This window comes from Manduca sexta, chromosome 27 (genome assembly GCF_014839805.1).
Source record: "Manduca sexta isolate Smith_Timp_Sample1 chromosome 27, JHU_Msex_v1.0, whole genome shotgun sequence".
Taxonomy (NCBI): domain Eukaryota; kingdom Metazoa; phylum Arthropoda; class Insecta; order Lepidoptera; family Sphingidae; genus Manduca; species Manduca sexta.
This window is the reverse complement of record NC_051141.1, coordinates 11,048,054-11,074,770: the sequence shown is the minus strand read 5'-3', so window position 1 is coordinate 11,074,770 and position 26,717 is coordinate 11,048,054. Positions and strand designations below refer to the sequence as shown.

General features: G+C 34.7%; 1 protein-coding gene across 2 annotated transcripts; it reads left to right on the top strand.

Moving 5' to 3' along the window:
• Positions 1-108: 108 nt before the first annotated feature.
• On the top strand, positions 109-15,356 carry LOC119190851. Of its 2 annotated transcripts, XM_037444021.1 has the most exons (4): positions 109-445; positions 11,550-11,722; positions 11,849-12,141; positions 12,442-15,356. In XM_037444021.1, exons 1-4 carry the CDS (start codon positions 124-126, stop codon positions 14,021-14,023), a joined length of 2,370 nt encoding a protein of 789 aa, XP_037299918.1. In that variant the 5' UTR covers positions 109-123; the 3' UTR covers positions 14,024-15,356. The 2 variants fall into 2 exon arrangements, with proteins under 2 accessions (XP_037299918.1, XP_037299919.1); XM_037444022.1 differs by lacking the exon at positions 11,550-11,722 and having other exon boundaries at positions 196-445.
• The last annotated feature ends 11,361 nt before the right edge of the window (positions 15,357-26,717 follow it).

The following is a 26,717-nucleotide window of genomic DNA, read 5'->3' as shown; positions in this document are numbered from 1 at the left end:
ACGGTGCTTGTGTTAGCGTTTTTTTATTAGTGTTTCGTACCAATAAAAGCTCAGTTGTTTTTAAATTTGATTCAGTATCATTATTATTAATCCTGAACCCCAGCACAATACCAATATTACGAAATGACGCTGGAACATTGTCGACTAAAACTTTTATTACCTTTTATAAAACACATATTTTTTTGTCTACAGAATTTCGACATACTCGAGGGCGATCTCCCTGACTCTATGACAGACCTAACGCTGACAGGCGCAGATACTATCATGTTTGGACCCAATTCGATGAGCAGACTGGCAGACGCGCGCCACGTCCGCATCTCGGGACCCAAACAGCTGGTGCTTCGGAAAAACACCGCCGTCAATACCAAAGTGGTCAACCTCTATCTGGACATCCGCGGCGTCGATGTGGTCCGCATGGAGCCGAGTACCTTCCATAAAGTACAAGGTAAGCTTGGCAACTATACTTTGCTAAGCGAACGTGAATACTTTAAGGTGCGATTACATAACGCGACCTACTGCTTTCTTTGCTAAAGCTCAATTAGACTGAATATTTTTTTAAGTTATTAAAACAAATACTTGCGTATTAAATCGATGGCCTATCCCAACATTACTATGTAAACTCGGACTAGTGTTGCTATTAACTTGAGGTTTTACTGAATGTGAATCGAGCAAATAGGGACATTCCATTAGATGATAGTATAACCACATCTCAGGCCACAGCATATAGATATTGGACCATTGCACTAAGTTAGTACATTTAGGAAACACATCAATTGCGGCGAGGCGATTTCTAAGTATTTTGATATTATATCGTTAAATTGCAGGTATTTTAAGCGAGACATAATATGTGTGCAAGCGATGCTATTTTACCTTTGATGTTCGTTTTGTTTAGTGACATTGTCCTATTCGCATACTACGACCATTCACTCTGATAACAATATATTTCAAGCAAACTACACATTTTATAACAGATAAGTATAAAATTCCAGTCACGTATATTTGAGTCCATTTTATGTAAGTAAACAAATTTCATATAGCATTGATTCGCCGGGTAGAGATAGCAAAACATATTTGCATCTGAAAAATGTTATGGTTCTATATAAAATTAAATACTTACCTACTAACGCAAAACAAATTTTAGTACTCAACAGTATCATAATAATATGTTTAAGGCACAGGCACTTATTGCATACATTAAAGGCGCCCGCTCGCGGGTTCATCCGGGCAAGCCGCTGCGCCAAGACGCGTGTTTCTTGCGGTACAAATACGATTCACGCGCGTTCAACGGCTTCGAACGTGGCGCGATACTATAAAAAACAACCATCGCCCCGCAGCGAAACCGCGGATGCGTACACCCAATATGGTCCTGGATTTATGTATTATTAAAAAAAGCGGAAGTATGCCGCTTTGAATGTCGATTATCAAACAATTGTACCATAAACACAAAGCATTTGAATAAACGGAAAAAAATCTAAATGTTCATTGCCTGTCCTAGGATTCGACGTTAGGAACTCACAGTTCAGGTTCAGCATTTTACCAATATTTATCACGATTCTCGGGCATTTGTGAAAGCTGAAGTCACAGTCATTTAAACTTAACATTAGTTTTGAACGCACATTGATAAGAGTTACATAAAGATGCATCATGAGCATCATCATCGAGTACGGTACGATACTATGTAATAATATGCATTAAGCAGGAGATAATAAAGCATTTATTCCTTAACACTTTCACGCAGGCCGAAGTTACGCGACGATGTAAATGTCACAATGCGATTGTTTATTGGAAGTTAACCGGTTTTGTCGAGCGGCTGTGGGTATAGCGCGAGCCGCGGGCTGCCGGATGGCTCCGATTATCGGCTCGTTCGTCCAATTTTCTACTAGGTGGACCACATTGATTATATTATTTGTACAGATTATGTGGTCCGTGCATTCTACTGATACGTATGTTATTGTTTTAACAATACATCTAACAGCAAGCGCGCAATAATTCAATAACCAGGAACAATTATAAAAAACCCTCGGAATAATTAAGACTACATTGTTGAAATATATATTATGTTTTTTTTTATGTAATACTAGCTTCCGCTCGCAGCTTTGCCCGCGTGGATTTCGGACTTCAAAAATGGAGCCGGTCGCGAACGTTCGAGAATGTTCGTTTTACGAAGCTACTCGCTAGGTGATTCGCTAGCCTCTAGGTGCCAAGCAAGCCGCCTGCCTGTGCGTTCGCGACCTTATATATATACAAAAATAATCCTTACCTATAGCATGATTCAGTATTCACGCATGATGGCTTATTATTAACGTATTTCATGTATAACTTTGGTGTTTCTATACCGATTTCTATAATTCTTTTTTATGGAATATTTAATAATGTTAACTTTTTTAATTAGGGATGACTGAGAGTGTTATAAACGTAAAAGAGTAGACAAATATAATGAGAAAGCTTCGAACTGCTAAGCTATCGGGAGTTACACGTGTTATTGTGAGTCAACCATAAAAGATAGACATCTGCTGTCGTGGGATATTTTTATATAATTTTAAGGAGAACATTTCCGTCATACATGATTTCTGGGTAGCTTTAACCATTAAGGTAGCACACGGGACGGAAGCTTAAAAAAACGAGTAACTTCTCCCGTTTTCCCAACATTTCCCTTCACTGCTCTGCTCCTATTAATTGTAGCCTGATGAAAAGTATACTATAACCAGCACAGGAATATGACAAATAATTGTACCAAGTTTCATTAAAATCCGTCGAGTAGTTTTTGTTTCTATAACGGTTATACAGACAGACAGACAAAAATTTTACTAATTGCATTTTTGGCATCAGTATCGATCCCTAATCACCCCCTGATAGTTATTTTGGAAATATATTTCATGTACAGAATTGACCTCTCTACAGATTTATTATAAGTATAGATAGATAGAAGATAGATGATGTCACGCTTAAAATATATATGTGTCGATTATATTATTCTGTTAGTAATAAATGATAACCAGGAATTGCTCGACGAGCTGCTGGACGAGCAGCGTACATTATCAATATTTTTTATTAAGATTTAACTTAGTTGAAACTTATAGAATACAGTGACTTATGGTCTTACTCAAAAGGATGACACGCATTTATTTAAATGGGTCCGTCAAACGCATAATTAATTGATGACCTAAGAAGCCAATTTAACTGTTTACTCAATAATGCAGAACTTACTGGCTGGCTAGGAATTTGCCTTAATTAACGATTTTGAGTTTTATAGTCACTTCGCCTTGGTTCCGACTTCAAACTGACAACTTTAAGGTGTAATATTAGCGGTACCATTAAACTGTAGAATCATTTATATACACGTCCGTTCGTTACCTAATTGAAGCGAAGTAGCAATTCAGCAGACCAGTATAAATATATAGGTGTAAAAGAGACCAGCGAGACAACGACTAGTCTGTATTTAATGGAACTATTCAAAACTTACTACAGAATTTTAACAGCTATGCAATCACGTTGCCTTAGCTCAATAAAAAAAAATAACCGGCTCCAGAACTCATATGGTTCCTTGAAAGTCAGCCAAACACACACACACAACGATTCGATTTATGTGTTTTCATGGTCGGTGGTTATAAAACACAAAACGTATTGATTGCACTTGTTGGTAACAATATTTGAAAACTAAAGACGAGGGCTAGCGATTAAGCGGCACGTCTGTATACTGTGAATTTATTACGCACAACACACAGGATGTAAACTTAGAACTGGTTTCATTACTAACTTACTTACGTGTTTTCTAAGCAGCTTCACCGCTCAACTTACAAAATTTAAATTTCAAACTACGCCAATGGATTTTATTCACGGCGCAAAATAATGACATTTAATTTTATTAAGTCTTTTAATTGGTCTAATGACAACTACTGGTGACGTGTATCATAAGGTATTGCGATTCGATTTGCCGTTCAGGCAATGATTTTTTGCCCTACAAAATCCTTGCATTCCATTACGAATTGATCTCCCAAAGCGGAAGCAACTTTAAAAAGTAAAAATCCGGTAACAGGCAGAAATAACTCAATAAGAACCTAATCAGTATATTTACAAAACTGAATCTCTATTTTCCTTGGTCATCACATCACGCGTGAACGGATGGAACAATTTGCCAATTCTTTTTTTGTTTCAGTTATGGTCAGGAGAAGCTTTTTATGAAAGAAAATATTAAGAAACATTAGAAAATTAAAAAAACCTTAACAACATCATTAATTTTTTATAACAGTAAATTGTTTGACGGAACTGTCAGCGATTGACAAAATATGCGCTGTAAAGTCATAGTTAAGAAAGACAACGTCTGTCGGGTCAACTACTAACTAGTATAAAATAAAATTAACAATAATGATAAACAAATTATTATTGAATAGAAAACGAGTTGCTCAAAAGTTCACGATGGCTGGTTCTATTACTCGTGAATAACGAGGAGAAATATTATGAAGCAAGTATCGATTCCTTTTCATATATATGATTGAAATATCGTCGATATCAAAGAGATTACAGTCCATTGTATCGGTTTCATCATGCAATTAAAGCGTCGCAAACATTCTCAGAAAATTTATTACGTTTTACGTGTAAGTGTACGAATCATACAGGATAGTTGCAAGCAGATAACATAATTAATTTTGGACAGTAACAAATAATCAGCTCGCTTGAATGTGCAAATGCACGGCCGCAAGCCTGCAAACAATGCCAGTGTGACGCGAGTCTCTAACCCGCATTGCTCTAATTAAGTTCTGAAACAGATAGGGGTGCCGACGCTTGTGATACTAACAACCAACATACAATAACACTACATGTATTTTATAAACATTGGGAAAAAGTAATATTCATAATAATAACTGCCTTTATTAGATTGGCATTGAAAAAACTGGGAATATACATTTACTTCTAGCTTAAGGCATCATGAAACATTACTATCAATCTAGAAAATATAGTTAGTTGCACCTAAATGTTTTACGTGTACAATGAAGTTAAATCACGGATGAAATTTTTGGATAAAAACTTATCGAGTAAAAAATTGAACAACATTTCATTTTTTCAACATACCAAAATGTTTATATTTTATGAAACTAGATCTAAAATGATGAGACCCATATTTTTTCTTTTTTTCCGAAATGCAGATATTTTCATTCATGATTTTCACTTTGAATTTTGTTTTATTCTAAAACGACGTAAGCTCCAAATGACGTCACATATACGGCTTAAAACGCAATGACCTTTGCTTTGCAGTAAAACAAAAATGAAGTGACAGTTTTTTTGTTTCTGTCTCTCTCGTTGAAAGTGACAGTTGTGACGTATCTATTGTAATATTGACATTTGACATTGACAAATGACGGTGTCTTAGTTTTTTAAAATAAATAATAAGGTGGACCAAGGAACTATTTCATTCAACCGTATATGTGACGTCATCAAACATTTTTCGGTTTTTAATTTTTTTCTCCGAAATTAAGTATTAAAAAAATATTAAAAATTCATAATCGAACTCAGAGTAGAAAAATTAAGAAACGGTATTTTTGTTTTAGGCACGTTTACATTTTGAAATGTTGTCAATTAAAGACAGGCGCGTCACCCACCCAAATATCTCAATTAATGCTTCCTGTGTTGGACACACCGCGTCAGACAAAACGCAGTCTGTGATGGCAACGTAATGCGGCATATGAACTCGTCTCGGGTCTCGACATATGGACAGAAGCTGTGACGACCATGACGCAAGCCTCGTATCAGACTAACAAAAAATAGAAAAAAACTCGCTGCCCGCTTCAAATACATTGTACAACTGCCATGAACACAGCGCAACAATGAATATACCCAATCAAAGCGAACTAATTAAATTAATTTACATCTCTCGTGACTGTTTTGTGAATTGCCGTATAGTAAAAATACACCTTTTTGAGTTAACAAACACGAGGAATGTGTATCTATCTATTTAAATGTGCGAATTGCCAAATCTAATATGTAACAGTTGGCATCCGTCTATCACTAGAATTATAATTAATTACTCTTAACTCACAGGTATAACATATGAATCCACATGGGCTAACGCTGTAGAATATGCAATACTGTTGAGACCAGTGTTTACAAAATTATAACAGCTGTTAGTAATGATCAAACATTAACAAGTCCTCTGCGAAGCGCTGTTAATTTCTCTGATTGAACAGTAAGAATATGCGCCACATTAAGGAGTGTCTGCCGCGTCATTCTATATTTCACTGTAGCTACAGCAAACAATTTTGCGGCGCCCCGCCTACACTTCATGTGTTTTATTTTGCGATTGCTATATTACCGTTCAACGAACTCAGAACAGTAGCCAAATTTCAAAGCGTGTTTTCATGTATGTGTAGACAATTAGAAGGTTGGTAAGAGAGACAATGATGCGATAAACTGCTCATCAACACCTTCGGCGGACGAACGCCGCGCCGCTTTAAATAAGAAAAATCCTTAGTGAAAATAACCGCCCTTTATCATTTTATTGACAAGGTTGATGAAATTCGTTTATTATTAGTGTCGACTATTTAAAAAAATAACGGATGCATGTATTCTTAAATTCGAATTACAACTAATAAATGGTGTTACCATTCTTTAGCACTGTACATGGGCGCCGCCAAGATTTCTTTTAGAGAGGTGCAGCTGCATAAGTAGGTACTAGATAATATTATAAAATTTATAAATTTTTCAAATAAAAATCGCGCGATTATTTGCATATGCTAAACCATAATAAAACCTCTGTGATCGATAGTTCCCATAGTCATTCAGTTATTTTTATTGTTATTCGTTGCTGACTGGGGGATGCACGTGCACCCCTTGCAGCCCCCGCCCGACACCCATGACACTGCACACCCGTTCTCTTTAGATAGTTTATATTCGTTCCTAATGCTTTGGATACCGTATAAAGGAAGTAGGTATTTCTTTATACAACTGAATAACCAAACGAGCTAGCCATATTCTGAATTTCGATATACACTAGCATGATTCAGTAAAGTACACAAAGGATCTGTTCTCTGGCGAATAATCAAACTTATTACCCATATAAACAGAAAGCGGTCAGCTCAGCGGGAGTGACAACGTGAGCCAAACATACAGGAAGCGCTTGCGGGCCTTCAAAATACACCAGTATCAAAATAATCCACATGTCATGTGCATAGAAAAGGAAATGTTAAACTCACATGCGGCAATTAAATGCTTGAAGTTGACTGTGACTGTGTGTCTACTAAACGCAATAACTGAAAATATTCTATTTATCACGATGCTTGTCGGGTAAATACTTTCTTCATACACGTGGTGCGTAACACTTCATTTATACGGAAAATCGTATTTGAATTAAATACGACGTTGCGATATCGTGTCGTGAATTTTTACGTTTTTATCCGCCGGTCCTAACAAAATTCATTGCAATTCCTGAATATATTTTTTCTTATCCCTCAGGCATAAACCTACCAAAAGGCAAAAAGAAAATGGGTAAGCAAAGCTTTAATTCGATTTTATGAGCCTTGTAGTATGTACTTTTTATATTTTATATTAATTTCTGTTATTTATTTTCTTTATGCCTGTATATTTTAATTTTCATGTTTTGTGTTTAATTTCATTGAATATTCATGCCGAGTCTTAAATTTAGAAACGTTTGGGAAAAGTGTTTCTATTAGATCTAAAGCAATTTGATTCAATCTAAATGCCCCGCAAAAGGATTCTTTCTTTAGGATATTTTTTAGACATACGCGACTTACTTTATACAAAACTCCATTGTTTGTTTCATATCCAGTAACAAAAATAGACTACAGGAAAATGTTGATGTTGTCATAAAAAAATCGGGTCATCTATAAAAAGTGTGAAGTTATTTACTAGTTTTCTGAAAACTAAAAATACTCACATTATTCACGTAATGTACAATCATTTTACTGACGCCGCACAATCGTAGTTGTAAATAAGGTCGTTGCATACCTACGTCTCGGAAATATCTTGCAGAAATTCCTATTCCCGAAATGTTACGTATGTTTTTTGAAATCGAAAATAACGCATATTTAAGGTTCATCAAAGAACCAAAGCCAGGACTACGGCCATCTTACAACCTAGATATACTATTATCATTAGAATCAATAATGTCAATGATGTTAACTAAGTAATTATCGTCGTCTCGTTTATCAATGTGTACTATGTTGGGACGTTTCATGTGCAACGATGTCAATATTCAACATATTATACACTTACCTATAGTAAATTCGTGTATGACTTACCTCACATATTTTATAAACTTATGTACCTATACACAAAACTTGTAAAGCTAACGTGATGACAATCGAGATTAACTGTAGGACTTACCATTTATAAAATAAAAGTCTACGATGATTCGCGATTCATTCTATTACCAGACGATAAGACATTATCCAGTAATACTAGCAAAAAATCAGCTACATAAAATGTCGAGTTGTAAATGCAAACACATGGTCGTGTCTTGACTTCAGCTCCAAAGATGCATAACATATAGCAACATGTGAAATAATTTTATACGGATTGAAAGGCATTAAAATACTATCCTTGGCATTCAAGTACTGTGGGATTATGTCAAAACTTTCGTTTTGACTTAAACTGAGAATAATTAACTTACGTAGAAGAATAACTGATAAATTTGTGTAGAACGCGGCAGGCGTGGCGCGTCACAGATTGAGCCAAATTTAATGCATACCATCACCATAACATTCTAAACGATATGAAAATGTATTTCCGTACCTCTAACAGGGGCATATAACGCCTATATCACATAGAGATCGACTGACGCTACAGATTATCATTCATTACTTTCGATTTATCTATTTAACGAATTTCCCCAAACACTCCTGTTCATGCAGTTTAGTTTGAGCTTAGTTATCTAAATCCTATGCACATTAGGTTTATGAGTCTTCTTTCTCAGTCTCTTATCATTAATCGTCACAGAACAAGTAAAATCTCTATTTGTACACTACATCTTCCGCTCCATATGGATTCATAACTAACCACATTAATAATTCCGCCGATTACTATGTAGAATAAAATGTGAACAAATTAAATATGTATTTACACACAATTCTCAGAAACTATGTATCAGGAAACAGTTCTAATAACGAAAGAAAAAATCTATCGTGTATTTTTCTTTTGCAATACAGAGAATTAATTAAAATGTTTAAGTCAGTAAGCTGTATGCGGTATGTGCGAGTAAGTACGCCGGTTTCGGTGCAAACGATGACTAACGCTAGACTATTTCTGTGTCCCCGACGTTCGTGCCGAAACACATGCAACTCTGCGCCTCGTTGGCCTGCATGCGTGTTATTACTACAATTCCCTTAAGGTGAAATTTAAGTAACCAAATCTACTGTTATATTACTAAATGTTTGCTCTGTTGGATTCTCCGTCGGTCATGTCTCATTAGCCCACTTAGGCGATGCTTTTTTTTTGCTCACCTATAAAGTATCTATGTGCAAATTTTATCCATATGGAGTGCTGCAATATTTATAATTTTACTAACCAGACTACCACGAGAAAACTTTATCTACGTTATAAATGAGTCGTAGAGTAAACAGTTGATGTCATAGTTAACTTTGTTTTGGATATGGATTATGAAACGTAATCTCAATTTTTATTTTACCTACTCCTGGTTTCTAAGTATAAATTGATGCCTTAACTAAATTAACAACATATTCCGTACCTACTTGTAATATTTAAGTAAACTATTCTTAATAATTTCCAGAAATGTTAAATTTTTCGGGCTTTTGCCGACGATGACTTGATTTATATCTGGGATACATAATTTCCTCGAGCTTAGGTCGGCCGCTCAGACGTAGGCCAATATATATAGGACTAAAATATATTTTCTTGTCCTAATCTTCTTATGTAGCCAGATGTAGAACATGGCATAACTGCATAAGAATTAGCTAATACATATGGTTATATGTCATTAACCATAACTATCTTCCCGCACTTTGCAGACGCATACCAATGATATATTATAATTAATGAATAGTTGGGAAGCGTGTATGTAAACGCTAGGTATGAACCTAAGGTAGACCCGTTAGGGGCGTAAAGACGACGATGTAGGGACCTAAGTATATAATACTCGTTATACATGCTTTATACATACTTGTTTTATTTCTTATCACATTTTTAATCGTAACCCATTGTCGTGAACATAAATTGTATACTCGTATGTAATACATTTATATTAATATTTCATTACAAAACAGAAATTAATGCCGGTTCCTCAAAAATAACAAATAAACATTACGAATTCCGATTTAAAACAATAATTTAAAATAAATCCTGATTATCGCTACAGCACACCGTTTATTCATTTTTTATTTTGACATTATATATTTTATAAGTAAGTAGGTAGTTTTAATATTTACATATTGTTATAGACTACTAATGCCAAATGAAGTTTTTAGTTTAGCTTTTATTTCCACCTTAGTATGCAGCTTATACACACAATCTATATACCCACCAAACTATTGGTTGCATCTTATTACAAATTGCACATTATTCCTTTTTGCATGATGTGATTTTTGCAATGCGAATTATTAATTTATGAATTGCAGCCGTACTATAGCAATATTAGCTATGCTTAATTTTATTCCTTCTTATAAAAAACCTCTAAAGTATATGTACTACGTAATTGACAATTATACAATATATGGTTATTTATTAAATCAATAAACAAAACAAGGAAAAATATGAACGTGAATATACACACAGATCTCAGAGAACCTGTTTCATTGACATCGAAGCAGTCTTGTCTCGATTGTAAACGCCCCAGCATAAGAAGAGCTCCCCAGTGTACCGAAAATAAAAGAAGACACGTTTAAATACGTACAACCCGTAGCTCGTAGTGTGGTCACCGGTACCACAGTGCTCACTCTTTCCAATCAACTCAAGAACCGTTACACCGTTTTTACTTACATATCAATAAATTTCTGAATGCAGCATCAATGCAGTAACATCAGTGCTAATTACAAAGAACTGCGATGTATTCAATACACTGACGGTGCTAAACTTATACAGATGTTAAAATGGATGCGCAATAAGGGTCATTATTAGTTGACTTTATTTCAAATTGAGGACACCAAGTCGATAGGTGGACTGCAGGGAACGAGCGTCCACGGCTTCTCATTCTATAAATACACGATTTCTCCGACTCGGTATTCGTTCAGCAGGATAATGACTCACAAGGCGGGAGAGTCCAGTTTAAAATCTTGTATATATTAGACACTAGGCATATTTTTGAAGGCGATTAATATTTTGTTTTATAACCTACTTGCCGGGATAAATATATTTCCGATAGTCTACCAGTATTTGTTTAGAATTTACAATTAATTTAAACTAAAAAATCGCTTCGTTTAATTGTATTTGTTCGAGATCACGTTTTAATTTTTTGAGTAGAATGAATCACCCACCATCGATAATGGGGTCATTGTTCCAAAGAGATTGAACTACTCTGAATTGTAGGAACTGGTGTTTCTCGATGCAGTGAAAACTGTCTGACCATGTTTGTTGATTGTTTTCAGGTCCGCTATCGGTAACGATAAAGAATTGTGACTTCGTGTTCCTCGAGGGCGAGGTGTTCTCGTGGCTCCTTTCCATAAGCGTGATCAATGTCAGAAAGCTGGTGCTAGGCAAAGGGTCGTTTGCACTGGATCCTACTGCTGCCAATGTTGGTCAACATGGGCCTGGCATGTCGGTCAGTATGGTTTTTATACGTAAAATGCCCCGCGATTTTATGACAACCGGACTGCACTTGGCAATGGCGAATGTTTATTGGTTAGCGTTGTCTACTTTCAAATAACATTGTGTGTTTTGATTTTAGGTTGAACTGGTGAACACAACTATTCCCGAGTTACCAGCTCAAAGTTTTGGATCTTCAGCAGCCCGAGTTTACTTGGAATCTGTAGACGTTCATGGAATACGCTCAGGAGCCTTCACTGCGAATACATATAACATCGTTATGGCTGTAAATTGCGCTTTTCACCTAATAGAGGAAGAGGCATTCGCGCCGAAGTCATTAATACACAATTTAAATTTCATCGGCTGCAAGATACAACAACTGAGTTCTAAAGCGATACAATCAGCTGTCGTTAGTCTAAACTTCTCGAACAACAGGTTAGAAAGATATTTATTTTTTAGAACCTGTGTAGTTTGAAATCTAATTAATACGAAAAAAAATCCCTCAAGGTGTTTCAGTGTAAAAATCCAATTAGAAAACAATTTAAACATTTTACATATAAAATTAACCAAAAAGTTAACTTGCTACTTGTATACCAAATAATTTATATATTATCTTAAAATTATTCTCCCCATACTTTCACTTAAATTTTAATCAGAATAAATAAAGAATGTTAACTTATTCATCTATTTGGAAATCAAATTATTAACTCATAATTGTCTTCTTTTTTATTTCAGTTTTGACAATATTGACTCAGGAGCGATAAACACAACCGTCGTAGCAGTTGAAATCATTAACTGCACTTTTCACAAATTTATGGAAAAAGGATTCGAGTTTTTATCTTGGAATAAACTACGATTAGAACGGAATTCGTTCGACGAGCTCGTTCCAAACGCTATTCTCACCCCCGACGTGTTACACGTACATGAATTTATATTTAATGAAAATGAAATCGAAACGATGCACCCCAACAGTCTTGGATTTATAGGACAAGTCGCTGCAAATGCTGCAAAAAAGATCACCTATAATAATAATTACTATGGACAAAATTGTCACTGCAATATTACTGAGTGGTTGGGTCGCGCTCTTGGTGCAGCCTCTGGTGAACTCTACACGACAGAAAGTTACTGCACGGTTGATGAATTCTTTGCACGTTGTTTTAACGAACCTGAACAAAATATGAAAATTTCTAAATTCATTAATGGAGTTTGTAATCCTAACGAAGTACAATGCGAAGCTTTACAAAAAGTGGAACAGACACGGGAAATAAAAAATCCAAGATTCCCCCACAAAAACAAAGAAGAACCTATATTGCGTGAAAGAGATAAGAAAGTTATTGGCATTGTCATTGTAACGATCCTTGGATGCGTCATAATTGCCATGTTAATCACTTTTATAAAATGTTTACGACGCGAAGGCTACTGCTTGAATATAAAAAACATACTACTGTCCTCTAATTCGTCATGTGGTTCCTTCTGCGATAGACTCTGTACATGTGGCAGAGGAAACGGTTTAGACAACGCACGATCAATATCTCAACTTTCGGTTAATGAGTACTCGGAAAGACATCGCCTTAATGAGCCTCGGGTCCAGGAAATTGTACAAGAAACCTCTTTACAGGAAGTTCCCATTCAATTATTTGATAAAACTACTCAAACGTTACCCGAGGAATTGACTAAAGAACTACTAGAAAACCTTAAACAAAGATTGGAGGTTCCCGATAATTACATGGAAGCACGAGAAATGATCGAACACCTTTATGAAATTGCAAAAATGGAAGAACTTGGTATATGTCCTGCAAATACACCAAATATGAACGTCGAAGAGAACATTTATGAACTTCCATACCAGAACACAATGCCACGTGTTGGACGAAATAATAAGAAAATGGTTAGTGTTGGAACAAGAGCACCGTCCTTAGATAAACTGATGCCATTATCCCCTTATAACCGACAAACGGCCTTAGCCCATGAGTACTTTGAGCCATTAGATATGGCAATCCATTTATATGCCGAAATAACACACATTGATAAAGAAAAGAAAAACCTGCTGGGCGCCATTCCCGATGTAATAGCTGAGCAAGCAGTACCACGCGGGCCGTACCTACGCGCTGTGCGCGAAAAAATGAACTCGAGCAATGAATCTAGCCCCTCACACAGGGCAAATAGTAGCACAGTAGGCAGCCCCTTGTCGACGTCGACATTAAAATCTTACAACTCGACATCAACAAATTCGTCGGGAAAGATGATGAACCGACCTCTTCCAGAGAAACCCACCAACGCCGATGCTGGAGAAGGGACATCGTTACGGCACGGTTGAGGGTGGGACTCGCGGCGGCCGGTGCCGTCGTATGGGACATTGGATCGCATGAGATCGAGGAACCAATCGCGACGCCGCCGACCGACGCCTGGCATGGATTTCTACCTAGAGCTGGACCCCTGCGTGACCGGGTGAGATAGGCACACAACGCGCGCCAGAGACATGCGCCGCGTGTGCCTGACAATGCTTAAAAGTTTCTTTGCTGTGATATTAATTTCGTTTATTATTTTTTACAATTATTATTGTGAAAGCACGAGTGAATGTGTCGATGCGGACACTGTTGTATGTTCTTTTGTACATTGTTTTGTAATTAATTTTAATTTAGTGCAACTATAAAAATAATGTTATGTTCTATAGATATAAGTGTTTTGGTCCCTCATTACGACGAATGGCTGCTAGTGATCATGGACATTTATGGAAAAACTATATTTTAGTCAAACTAACGCAATATCCGTATATATAACTTATTAATGTATATGTAGTCGCATTGTTAATCACTATCACGATTTAAAAGACATTTATTAAAATTACACTAAACAGTACGCGTGTACCACTTTAAGCATAAATACAAATATTCATCAAATGTTACAAAATGTTGAGCCACAAAAAAAAATGATGTTAAATGTTAGAATAGTAGTTGTTGTCATTCAAGTGTAATTGTGACTCACATAATAAATTAATTTTAAAATATTATCGTTAAACGAGTTTATTGTATTGTGCGATAAACATTTCCATAGTTATAAAAGGTTATACTCTCGAATATAGATTTCTATCGTTATGTGATTTTTTCAGATATTGACGTTACTGTAAAATCTATATCCAACTTAGTTGCTTATAATTAAATGTATATAAAACAGTCAGTAGAAAATATATTATCGGATTATTTTAGAGGTAATATAATATTATCTATCCCTCAACATACGGGCATTAAGTAACTGACTGATCACGGTATGCCATGTGGTGCATTACAATAGGAAACAAAGCGGAAAACCGTTGTTATGCTTATTTTGTTGTTAATAGAGATTTGTTATACCTACTATTAAGATACTTCATTGAATTGTAATGGACGATGTTGCATTTTCATGTTATTCGCTTTCCTAAAACTATTTATTATTATGATTTAATTATTTAGATCATTCATTGTATAACACAGCGTCTTTTTAACCATTTCCTATTTGCGGCAGCCACATAATGCCAGAGAGTGAGGCGACGTGCACCACTGCTATTTTAAAGCTAGTCAGTTGCATTTTGCCCGCCACGCCAACAATGAATTATGGCAAATGTGTAAAGTTAAACCATTGATGTTAAATGTCAAATAAATGTTGAATGTGAATATGACTGTTTTTCACTGCTTCGTTGAAACGATTTTATATAATCTTGCAGAATATGCTCGTTACAAACTATTTAATACAAATCTTAAATATTTTTTTTAAATTAAAGACACAGCTAGTATAGCAAATAAATTCAATCTTATTGAAAATCATTTACTTACCAGTACATATATGGTGTTGACCTAGTGGCAAAGTATACGTAGCGTAATATTGTCGCAACAATAATAACGTATGAAAGCTCAATAGAGTGCTACACAATATTTCCACCGGGGATCCGCAGTCTACCCGGACACTGGAAAATATGAAAAAGGACGTAGGTATTCTGTTAGGTAATGCAAAAAAAAAATACATGGAAATAAAATCCGTGTACTTATTCAACTGAATTAGACCCCTTTCAGATGACTAACATTAAACACGCGTTAGCATGTGAACACCCCGTAACGCTTATATCTGATCGGGGTAGTAGCTGTAAGGGTATACTGAATGAAACAGCAGCCATATATAACCCAGGTTAAAACCAATTTGGACCTAACTTTAGAAATTATATTTAAACATTAGGGAATTTTTAAAATATTTCATAGTATGTTTTCTATTTATTCATAAACACCATCTCGCTTCCTTAGTCTTCTTAAATAGGAATGTTGCGACAGAGCAAGAACAAAGCGGTCCTCTTCGCATGCGTCTTTTTTTTTCGAGATTTTAGTTGGTTACTTAGATTAAATACTTCACAGAATGGTATTGTCGGTAAGACAGGTCGTATTGAAAACGAAACAAAGTCTGGAACATACATTAAAACCTCCCCAAGAGAGCGGGACACGAACAGGATGATAAATTATTATTATACATTTTGATGTGATGTATAATCTTTTTTTCTTCAACTGTGCACTCTGCACATCGTAGGCCGAGAACATTTAAAGTACAGGTTTATTTTACATTAAAAAAGTGGCGATAGCCTAGTTGGGTGTGGAACGGACTGCCAAGACGAATGTCCGCAGGTTGAAATCCCAAGGGCACACACCTCTGACTTTTCTAAAATCATGTGTGTATTCTTTGTGAGTTTATCGTTCGCTTTAACGGTGAAGGAAAACATCGTGAGGAAACCTGCACATCTGAGAAGTTCTCTATAGGAATTTCGAAGGTGTGTGAAGTCTACCAATCCGCACTAGGCCAGCGTGGTGGACTAAGGCCTAATCCCTCTCAGTAATAGAGGAGGCCCGTGCTCAGCAGTGAGCAAGTCTATAATACAGGGCTGATATTATTATTATTTTACATGAACTTTTGCTCGCGGCTCAGCCACCAAAACACTTTTCCGGGATAAAATCCCGGTGTAATTTCCCGGGATAATAAGTAGCTTATATATTTTCCGGGATAAAATTTCATCAAAATCGGTTACGCCGCGAAATCGTAACAAACTGGCAGAGCTACTATCGCATTTATAATATTAGTAAATGGGAAAGTAACTCTGCCAGTTTCATATATTGCATTAATAATTATGGATATTTACGGTTTTAAAAAATAAGATTCAATTTGAAGAATTGTCATTTTAAAATGGAGAAAAGCATGGCGTACTGCACATCACTACCGTATTTAAAACAAGAAAGACCTTGACCCAAGATTTTAATTTAAGCTGTTGCGTTTGTATGTATATGTACGAACAGAACTGATTGCTCAAATGACAAAGTTAGGCGCTGCTATTTAGCAGCCGGCAGCGCAGCGCAGTTTATACCTCGCATTTTAAATGTAATGTACCGATCGTGGTCATATTTATTTATTTTTCTTAACTAGTCCAAATACTGTAGATGATAAATATTCAGACAGTTTGGGTCTGGACTAATTTTTAGCATAGCTATAAATTGTCCATAAAATTACACTAGTTCACAAAATTTATCTTTTTTTTTATACCCCGAAATAAATGTATGTAAATATGTTAATCTAGCTTTCTCAAACCTAAAAGTGATAGCGGAAATATTTTATCACGTCAGAATTTGTTCCTGCAGCCAAATGTCTTTTTTTACCTATCTAACGCGGTGACGACTGGGCCCTTATTCTGTATGACAGTGTAAACGCGTAACGCGGCTGTGTCATGTTATCTTCGTGAAATGTGCTTACAATGGTATTCTGTATGCCAAATCGTATATTCCTAAACGTGACGCGTTGCGTTACGTGCTTGTTACGCACTATCAAAGTAACGTGTGGCATAGAGAATAAGGGCCCAGTTTATTGTTTATTCACTTGCTTCAAACGACAATTGTCTTGTTACGGATTGATTTAAAATGTTTAATAGAAAGTGTAAACAAAGTTCTGATCATTTTTGTTTTGTTTGTGGAGAGTTTATATTTTCAAAAAAGAGAAGACTCGTACGTAGAGCCGTCAATGAGTGCATATCTTTATTATTTTGGATTTCCTGTTGCAAATGAAGACATGAGTGAGCCTCACGTGTTTTACGAAACCTGTAAAATCTTACTCCAGTGGTCATCAGGAGAAAACGTGCACCTTCCATCTAGTTTACCAATGCTATGGAAAGTAATCAAAAGAATGATTGTAACTTTTGTGTTACGAAGACATTGGGATATAATAAAAAAAAAATAAGGCAAGTATATGTACCGAAGTTCCGTCGGTTACTAAGCCCATTTTAAATTCCAAAGCCTTTTATCTGTTAATGAAAAATCTGCTTGGACGTAATTCAAAATGGCTATGGAAGATTTTTTAGGAATTAAAAAAAGTAAAAATTACAAAGAAATTGTTACCAATTTATTATACAAATATATTTATTGGAAAATTTTCAACAGATGGGAGTAAAAATGACATTTAAAATTGATTTTCTGCACTCATATCTGAGTTTTGGACTGACCAGGACATGGTCAATCTAAGTCCTTAATGTTATCCAAATCAGCGACGTCTACAGTTATTTATATCTTCACATACTTTGGCATTTAAAGTATTAAGAAAGTAAAAAAATACTGTACGTGGTTGTCCTCGAAAGCTTTATACTCTACAATATGGCCACACAATGGCAACAAAGTGTCATGGAGACGAATGCGCTACGTAACAAGAAATTACATAACCAAAACTACGTTCCAATGGTCCGTACAACCAGGATGTTGTTGATTTTGGCGCGGTATGAGCAGACGTGGCCAATCAATAGCTTTGATGTTAACTAAATCAATAGTCGTAGTTAAATCCACATTTTACAAACGGAAATAATCATCGTAACGGTAAGTGATACTGCGAGTGTTAAATAAAACCAATCGGTAAATTACTTTTAATTGCATTTGCAATACCTTGCATCTACTGTGATACATCTTTTGCATCCCAAATGATACTATTTAATGATATATATAGATGAAGATAATATAAAGATGCTTATCAATGTTTTGTTAAACAAAGTAAATTAAGTTAGTAATCTTTAATATATACATAGTTCCCTTGAGACACACAAAGTCAACTCTATATTATGTCAATTAAACTGAGAACTATTGACGAATGGAATAACGTACTCCATTAGATAAAAACTAATTCCATAACTAAAGAAGATCGTCATATATCTCTTGGTCTTATCCCGTACGCATTCCTCTCTATCCTGCCTCTCCAATGTGAAGTCAGCGCAACATCAATTTTTCTTGCACATTTTACAGAAAGAATTTGATTTAATTTTGGCATTCGGCATGACGCCTTAAGCCAAGTCAGCTAATAAAACATAGAAATATATGTAACTACTAAAACTTTTGTCATAAAATTTTAAAAAGCGTCTAACTGAATCAAGTAACTCAAAATAAATTATTCGTTAGGTAATCCCATACATGATACAATTGATGTAGATTAACTCGTAAACAACTGTCACTACCCATACAAAACAATGAAAAAACTAGTCAGTTTCTTTCTTAAAATAAGCTTATGGTTGTAAATTAAAATGCTTCAAAGGAATATGAAATTAACTTACTTAGTTGCAAACTGCATTAAAATATAAAAGCTCAATAAGAAGGCCACGTAATAACCGTCAGCATCGCGCATTACTAAGCCATACAACCAGAGTCCTTTTATTAAAGAGGTGTGTACTAATGAAATTCTATTAATATCATAACTAAGGTTTCGTGACATTATATTAAAAAATCTTAGGTCATGTGAATTCTCGAGCCAATCGGTCCGATATTAAACCACAATAATTGTAACAGTTCTCAATTTTTCAATAGCGTGGATGTGAATAAAGTGTTCCTCATGAGAAATTTATTGATGGGGGAAGAAAAATACCACATCTACCTAGTAGATAAAATCTTTATTTTAGTGATTAAAGAGGCACGATAACCACAGCAAACTAAAATTATTAGTCATCTCTAGATACTAATAAATACTATCCTGAAAATGAAAATCTAAACGTTTTCCTAATAGGAATTGGATGTAAAAGTACATTGCATTTCGAAAATGTATTTCTACGTCTTTCCTGGAATACCTTTTCAACGTTTTGTAACATTCTCGTTAAATAATGTTTTCACATTATTATTGCATCTACATGTATGACTATGACATCGAGTTAAATACAACGTAATTGTCAGAAACTGTTCCGTTTCAAAACTGCAATATTTAAGCAGTGCGAAGCTTCAAACATTTTCATGACAACTAAATATTTAACACTGTTCATCGGAAATGCTTTCCTCGATGCTAATATTCTATTTGCCAGACAGTGTGGTTCACATTTCACATTCATTATATAAAACGACATAATAATCTTCATATTAACATTTGGAATGTAAAATTTGGCACCTGGGCGGACGCAAGAATAACTAAAGAATAAATAAAGATAATTAGCAGCAAACATACTATATTATTTATGACCTAGTGTTTAAATTGCTATCTAGGAATCAAATCCATTTACTATATGGTTGCTTATTGTTTTATTAGCCTTTACCATAAATTTCTCCTAACTGTATAATTAATATTATTGTTTGTATATTTTTAAAACAGTTTAAGGCACTTCAATACCCAATTCCCATTCATAGAAGCGCTACGTACTGCCCGGAAATCAAATTATAATTATAAACAAACACTTATTATGCACACGTAGCACAGTGGGTCAAAAAAGAAATTTAGGAACATAGGAATAAACCTATTTCTAAATTTCTATGACACTGATCGTTGGGTATTTATTGACCCATACAAATTTTAATTCTTTTTCATTTTCATTTGAACCTTATCGTTTCTGCCCGACACAGTAAGAAAAAAAATATATGTTACTACAAATTGCTATTTAAAAACCTAATGTAATATACATTAAAACAAATAAGTAATTATTACAATATCATAATTTACCGCCGTGCCCCCAGAGCCTATGTTTCCACAGTAAACCAACCAATAACTCAAAAATGCCATAAGTCATAATCGAGCTATTGAAAAACCATTTGATGATACAGGCTGCAAGAAAAAGCGACGAGTACCCCAAAAATACAAAAGTAAATCATTATCGACGTCAAAAAAAAAATAAAAAACGAAGTTAAATCCTAAGTTACTAAAATTGTCTTTCCGACCCTACAGTGTGTCGGGTGCTATGGAAACTAACCGGCTTTCTGACAAACTTGCTGCTTTATGGGAAACCTGGACAGCGTCTCTTAATATAGCCAAAGTTATACGGAATGAAACAATAATTATCAATCCAAAGAGAAATGAACCTTACGTATTTAATAATAGAAGCCACGTTTGTAAGGTAAAAATATTTCGGGGAGATAAACTTTCTTTATTTCTGTGGTCAATTGATTTCGATGCGGATGACCGCATGAACGTTCGACACGTATTAACGTGTATGAACGCGTATTTACTTTTTCCTCTAGATTAGAAAATAAAACGACATAAACATTATATTTATATGATAGTCTATAAAATAGAAATATTCGACCACAGAGATTGGTTGTAAAATTTCACAGTCATTGCATTTTTAAGTAAAAGCGTATCCTATTATCTACTATTTTACACTAAAAAAGAATTAACAACATTTCATTTTTTCAACATACCAAAATGTTTATATTTTATGAAACTAGATCTAAAATGATGAGACCCATATTTTTTCTTTTTTCGAAATGCAGATATTTTCATTCATGATTTCCACTTTGAACTTTGTTTTATTCTAAAACGACGTAAGCTCCAAATGACGTCACATATACGGCTCAAAACGCAATGACCTTTGCTTTGCAGTAAAAAAAAATGAAGTGACAGTTTTTTTTGTTTCTGTCTCTCTCGTTGAAAGTGACAGTTGTGACGAATCTATTGTAATATTGACATTTGACATTGACAAATGACGGTGTCTTAGTTTTTAAAATAAATAGTAAAGTGGACCAAGGAACTATTCATTCAACCATATGTGGGACGTCATCAAGCATTTTTCGGTTTTAAATTTTTTTATTCGAAATGAAGTATAAAAAAATATTAAAAATTCATAATCGAACTCAGAGTAGAAAAATTAAGAAATGGTATTTTTGTTTTAGGCACGTTTACATTTTGAAATGTTGTCAATTAACAGTTCATATATAATTTTATGAAAACATCAATAACAAAATAATTTTACTTCTGAGAAAAATAAACACAAGTTAGAGTCTGGGTAGGCTACATTACAAATCAATAGATCTCAGAATGGCAAATCCACTTCAGTGCATTGCAGAACTTTGTTACGCACAGTTCTAGATGGAGTCAATATTATTTATGGGCAACCGTGGCATAAACGCAAGGGTAAATAATTATGTTAAAACATTACTTGAGACTCGATAGTCTGATCACATCATTATATAAAAAAACAGTACTTAATTTGATCACAATCATCTCATAATTTCCTATTTATCCTATTTAAACAAAACCGTCATGATAGAGTACTGATCGTATCAAAGTTTGAAGTGCCCAGAGAATATTAATTTAGATAAGTATTTAACCCGTGCACATTTTAATTAACAAAAGAATTAATAAGCGTACCACTGCATCGTAACAAACAATAAGCCGTCGTAATTAGAATACACGTTATTATCGGCTCAGCAGCGAGCTATCATGACTATGAATTAATTACAGCCTAGATTTTTATGATTTTTATAAAAAAAAAAACGATTAGGTTTCTAAATCTTTAAAATTAATAAATCAATAAGATAAAATAATGTGAAAATCTTATTCAAAGTACGACGAGCATATAATCATATCTGTCATGAAGTCGTAGCGGAGCAAGCCCTTCGCCACATCCGACATGCTACCGAACCTGATCAAACTTGAATGTTTATTGCCCACAACCTCACTGTTAAAAATATTCGTGCGCTATCAATAGATCAAGGAGGCAAGCATTTCACACAACATGTCAAAATCATGAACGCGAAACAATAACAACCCAACTACTTATATCTTTCGACACCCAAATAATAATTATGTCAGACCTTCTGTTATTGTTTAAATTATATTAAAACACATTTTGCTTAAATTGTTTACGTATGTAACAAAGAGGTTTCATATTTTAATCAATGAAAAAAAAACAAACAACTTTATAATGAAAATTGTATAATGAAGGTCGTATTAAAATGTTTATACTTTATAATATTTTTAAGGTTTATCTGGCATAAAAATACACATTTTAATGACGTTTCTACCACATAAAGATTAACGGCATAGACGTGGTGGAGAATCTCTGAGCAATTAGATCAGTGGTACGTACATAAAAAATTTGAACTTTACTGTCGGTGATAGCCTGGTAGCATTGACCTCTGTAATCGGTCACCATTACAAGGATGCGAGGCGGCGTCGCGCTTTGATGTGCGCACACTTTTCACACAGCACCACGCACTACAGATCACTTGGTACTTCGATTCTAATATTTTTGTTATTATTTTGATTGGTAGTGATCATTATATGACTTATATTTTGTTTTACAATCTTGTTCAACATTTTATTATTTTTACTAAAGTAATACTACCCCATTAATCTTGAATGAATGCTTATTACTGCTCGATTTAGGCGAATCTATGCGTTGGTGCTAGGTGCCATTATCTTTTAAAATGTTTCCAATCGTAAGATTTCGCGTGTAATATTCTCAACCGACTTCAAAAAAAAGAAAGATGTTTTCTCTGCGTGGTATATTTTTAATGAGTGTTATCTCAGCACTTTTAGTATTTCTAGAGATTAGCTCCTACCGCCCTACAAACTTGCAAACTCTTTATATTATTATTGCTCGCGGCTTCGCCCACGTGGAAGAGCTTTTCGGAATAGAAATCCTGCTATATGTTTTACCGAGATAGAAAGTAGCCTATGTGACTGAGGTCTCAAACCAGGTTCAAAACAAATTTATCAAAATCCATTGGATAATTTTCGAGTTTATCGCGTTCAGATAGATGCGGCGCGCGACTGTGTTTTATAATATATTTTCAGAACTTTTCTAAAGGAACAATTCCGTCATACATTTTTGTTGCGTAACTTTAACCGCATACGCAGGACACGCAACGGAAGCTCTTAAAAGAAATACATTTTTCTCGTTTTTGGAACGTTTTTCATTGATGCTCCGCTGCTAATGGTCATAACGTTTAACATTAAAATATTTTTTCAATTCGAACCAATAGTTCCTGAAATCAGCGCGTTCAAACTAACACTCTTCAGCTTATAATATCGGTTTAGATTTTTTTTTATTTGAAGTAATTTGCTTTCAGATTGGTCCCATAGAATTTTCATTAAAATAATTTTAGTTGTTTAGTTTTGAGTCGAAATAACTGTATTAATAATAAATACAATAAAATTATTGTATTAGTGGTGTTTTGCATTGAGTTCTGTTTAGTTTAATGGTAGCTTTAGGAAAAAGCTAACTGAGTATACTCCAGGTCCAACGCGCGTCGCGCCCGATGATCTTTTTTTAGATCATCGCCGTGTTACACAACACAAATCACTTACGGATTAGGCAACACCTGCAAAATTAGTAACTGCAAAATTCTAATGTTAAATTATTTTCTGAACACAACCAACCGCTTTAATATTTTTATGTGTTTATTCCCGAAATACTTGGTTATTTATTCCCTATATGATGTGTCATGTCAGATAATATGTATAATCGCAAAGCTGGCAAAAAAACTCGCGGATGTTTCCTTAACAGGCTTACCCAAAACTAGGTCAACTAAATTGTAAATTATTTTTTATCCATAGAATGTAAAACGTATTAAGTAATATTGGGTTTTTCTTCTTAGTATTTGCCCGGAGTCTGGAATTTGTGCCCATATGGCGATACGCTCGCCCTCTATCACATCATAGGACGGAAAACACGGGGCGGAAAGTAGTTGTACTTATTACGTCTCTGTCTATCCCTTCGGGGATAAAAAGTGAGTGTGTGTGTGAGTCGTGAGTGTGCACGACATAAGAAAAATCGTTTTCCAAAGATATTGCGACACTTCTGTAAATTATTATTTAGTGGTGACGGCTTAACCCACAAACATTCAATCAGAAGGGTTATCCTCAACGTATTTATTACATAGATAGCGTAAATTAACGATAGTACACAAGTCACTACCGACAATGCACCGACAGTATGGGCATCTTCTAGGCCCTAATACTTTCAACTCATTAGCTTCTCTTTGACAAAAAATATTGCTTGTATTTAATTGAAACCTTGGGAAACTACCAATATACAATTACCTTGTTGTATGATTTCAACGTGACATCCATAAAAATAAAAGTTTTGCACAATCATTATTTTTGTAGGAAAACATGAAGTGAAATCGCTCAAGAGGTTAATAACTTTAAGATTAAAACCATGCATTAAATTATAATTCGATAAAGAATACGTCACTAAAAATGTCAACTCTTAATCGATGCCCCACTAAGAACAAGTAACTTTCACTTCAAAACTACTTCAGGGACTATCTGAATTCACCTTTTAGATCTGCTGACCAATAATCCGATAATTAATTGAATTACGTCACAATATTATTAATATTTTATCAATATATCTACATGGTGTTCTGGTACGTCTTGCTTTCTAGAGACTCAATAATTATCATCTCAACAGGTCAATAAGCTGCAGCTTTAAACTGACGGACTCGCTGAACAAAAAATTGGCTACTGCTTTCTCGAAACACTTAATTAAACAGTATTTAAGATGATTGATTACTCCCAAGTCCCAACCTATCACATCGTCACATCGTTCATTTCACAAAAAAAAAACAACATTTTAACGTAATGTAGAACTCTGATCGACTTTCTTGTAGCCGCGAATGAGTATTGTGCCAAAGCGTGCCGAAAGTGTTACGAGTCACGTGCCTAACATCATGGTACTAAAAATGATCGAAACCCGCGACAAACTATTTGCTTGCTCTATCAAAATATTTAGCATACCGCTCTGTATGTGATAATTATAATTTAAATACAAACATATACTATCAAATTGCTGGGCACGGAGCTGACTTCCACAGTAACATAATGGTTTGTACACTTTACATACCTTAGAAATCCTTACGGAACTCTTAGGTGTGCAGATTTACTTATGATTTTCTATACCTCATTAGAGCGAACGATTATAATTAACAAGAAATACATACAGAGAAGTAACTTAAGTCGGAGGTGAACGTGCTGGGGTAGAAATCAAATCCGCGGCCATCGTCTCTATAATACGCTACGCCCTAGCATCGATAATTACTGTACACAATATTATAATTAGTTATTATGATGTTATATATAAATCAATATTTATGACATTTATCTAATAACATGTTAGTAGGTTGGTTTAGCATCTAGATACGTCATAATAAAATAAAAGTATCAATTAAGATAACGTAATATATATAATATAATTATTTTCAATGTTGCGTATAATTTGTATCCAATAAGTAAATAAATTAGTGCTACTTATCATGTTGAAAGGGAAATTATAGATGAGTAAATATTTAAAAACGAGAGCGCTGCTAAGATGGGTTTCAAGAAACAAAAACTACGTCTAAGTCTACTACTAAATTAAAAATATCCTTTATCCGGACCTTTATAATGTTAATGACGCAGAAGTGTATTAAAATCTGCCATTCCTAAAACAAAGGTTTCAGTTTCATGTCGAATCGGATGATTAGTATACAAACTCGCATGTTGTATAGTAATGTTAAAGCCGGAAAAGCAGCTACGTCTCACGCCCTGTTAAACACTTCACAATATTACCTTTACATGCAAAAAAAAGAACCACAACACCGGAAACATTTGAACAGTTATATCACATTTCGAGCATTAAAAACCTTTACATGGATATACAATTTCCAAACCTGAGGCACATCGTAAACTACAAACCAAATATTATTCACAAGTCAATAGTACCTTTAAGCTAGAACCAGACGAATTGAGATATTGGACAGAGATTCCACCTTCATATTAATCCGCAGAATATTCGA

Coding starts and splice junctions, on each gene's coding strand:
- LOC119190851 (XM_037444021.1), top strand. CDS start 124: ATGACGCTGGAACATTGTCGACTAAAACTTTTATTACCTTTTATAAAA. Junction 446..11,549: donor TACCTTCCATAAAGTACAAG/GTAAGCTTGGCA, acceptor GATTGTTTTCAG/GTCCGCTATCGGTAACGATA. Junction 12,142..12,441: donor CTAAACTTCTCGAACAACAG/GTTAGAAAGATA, acceptor TTTTTATTTCAG/TTTTGACAATATTGACTCAG.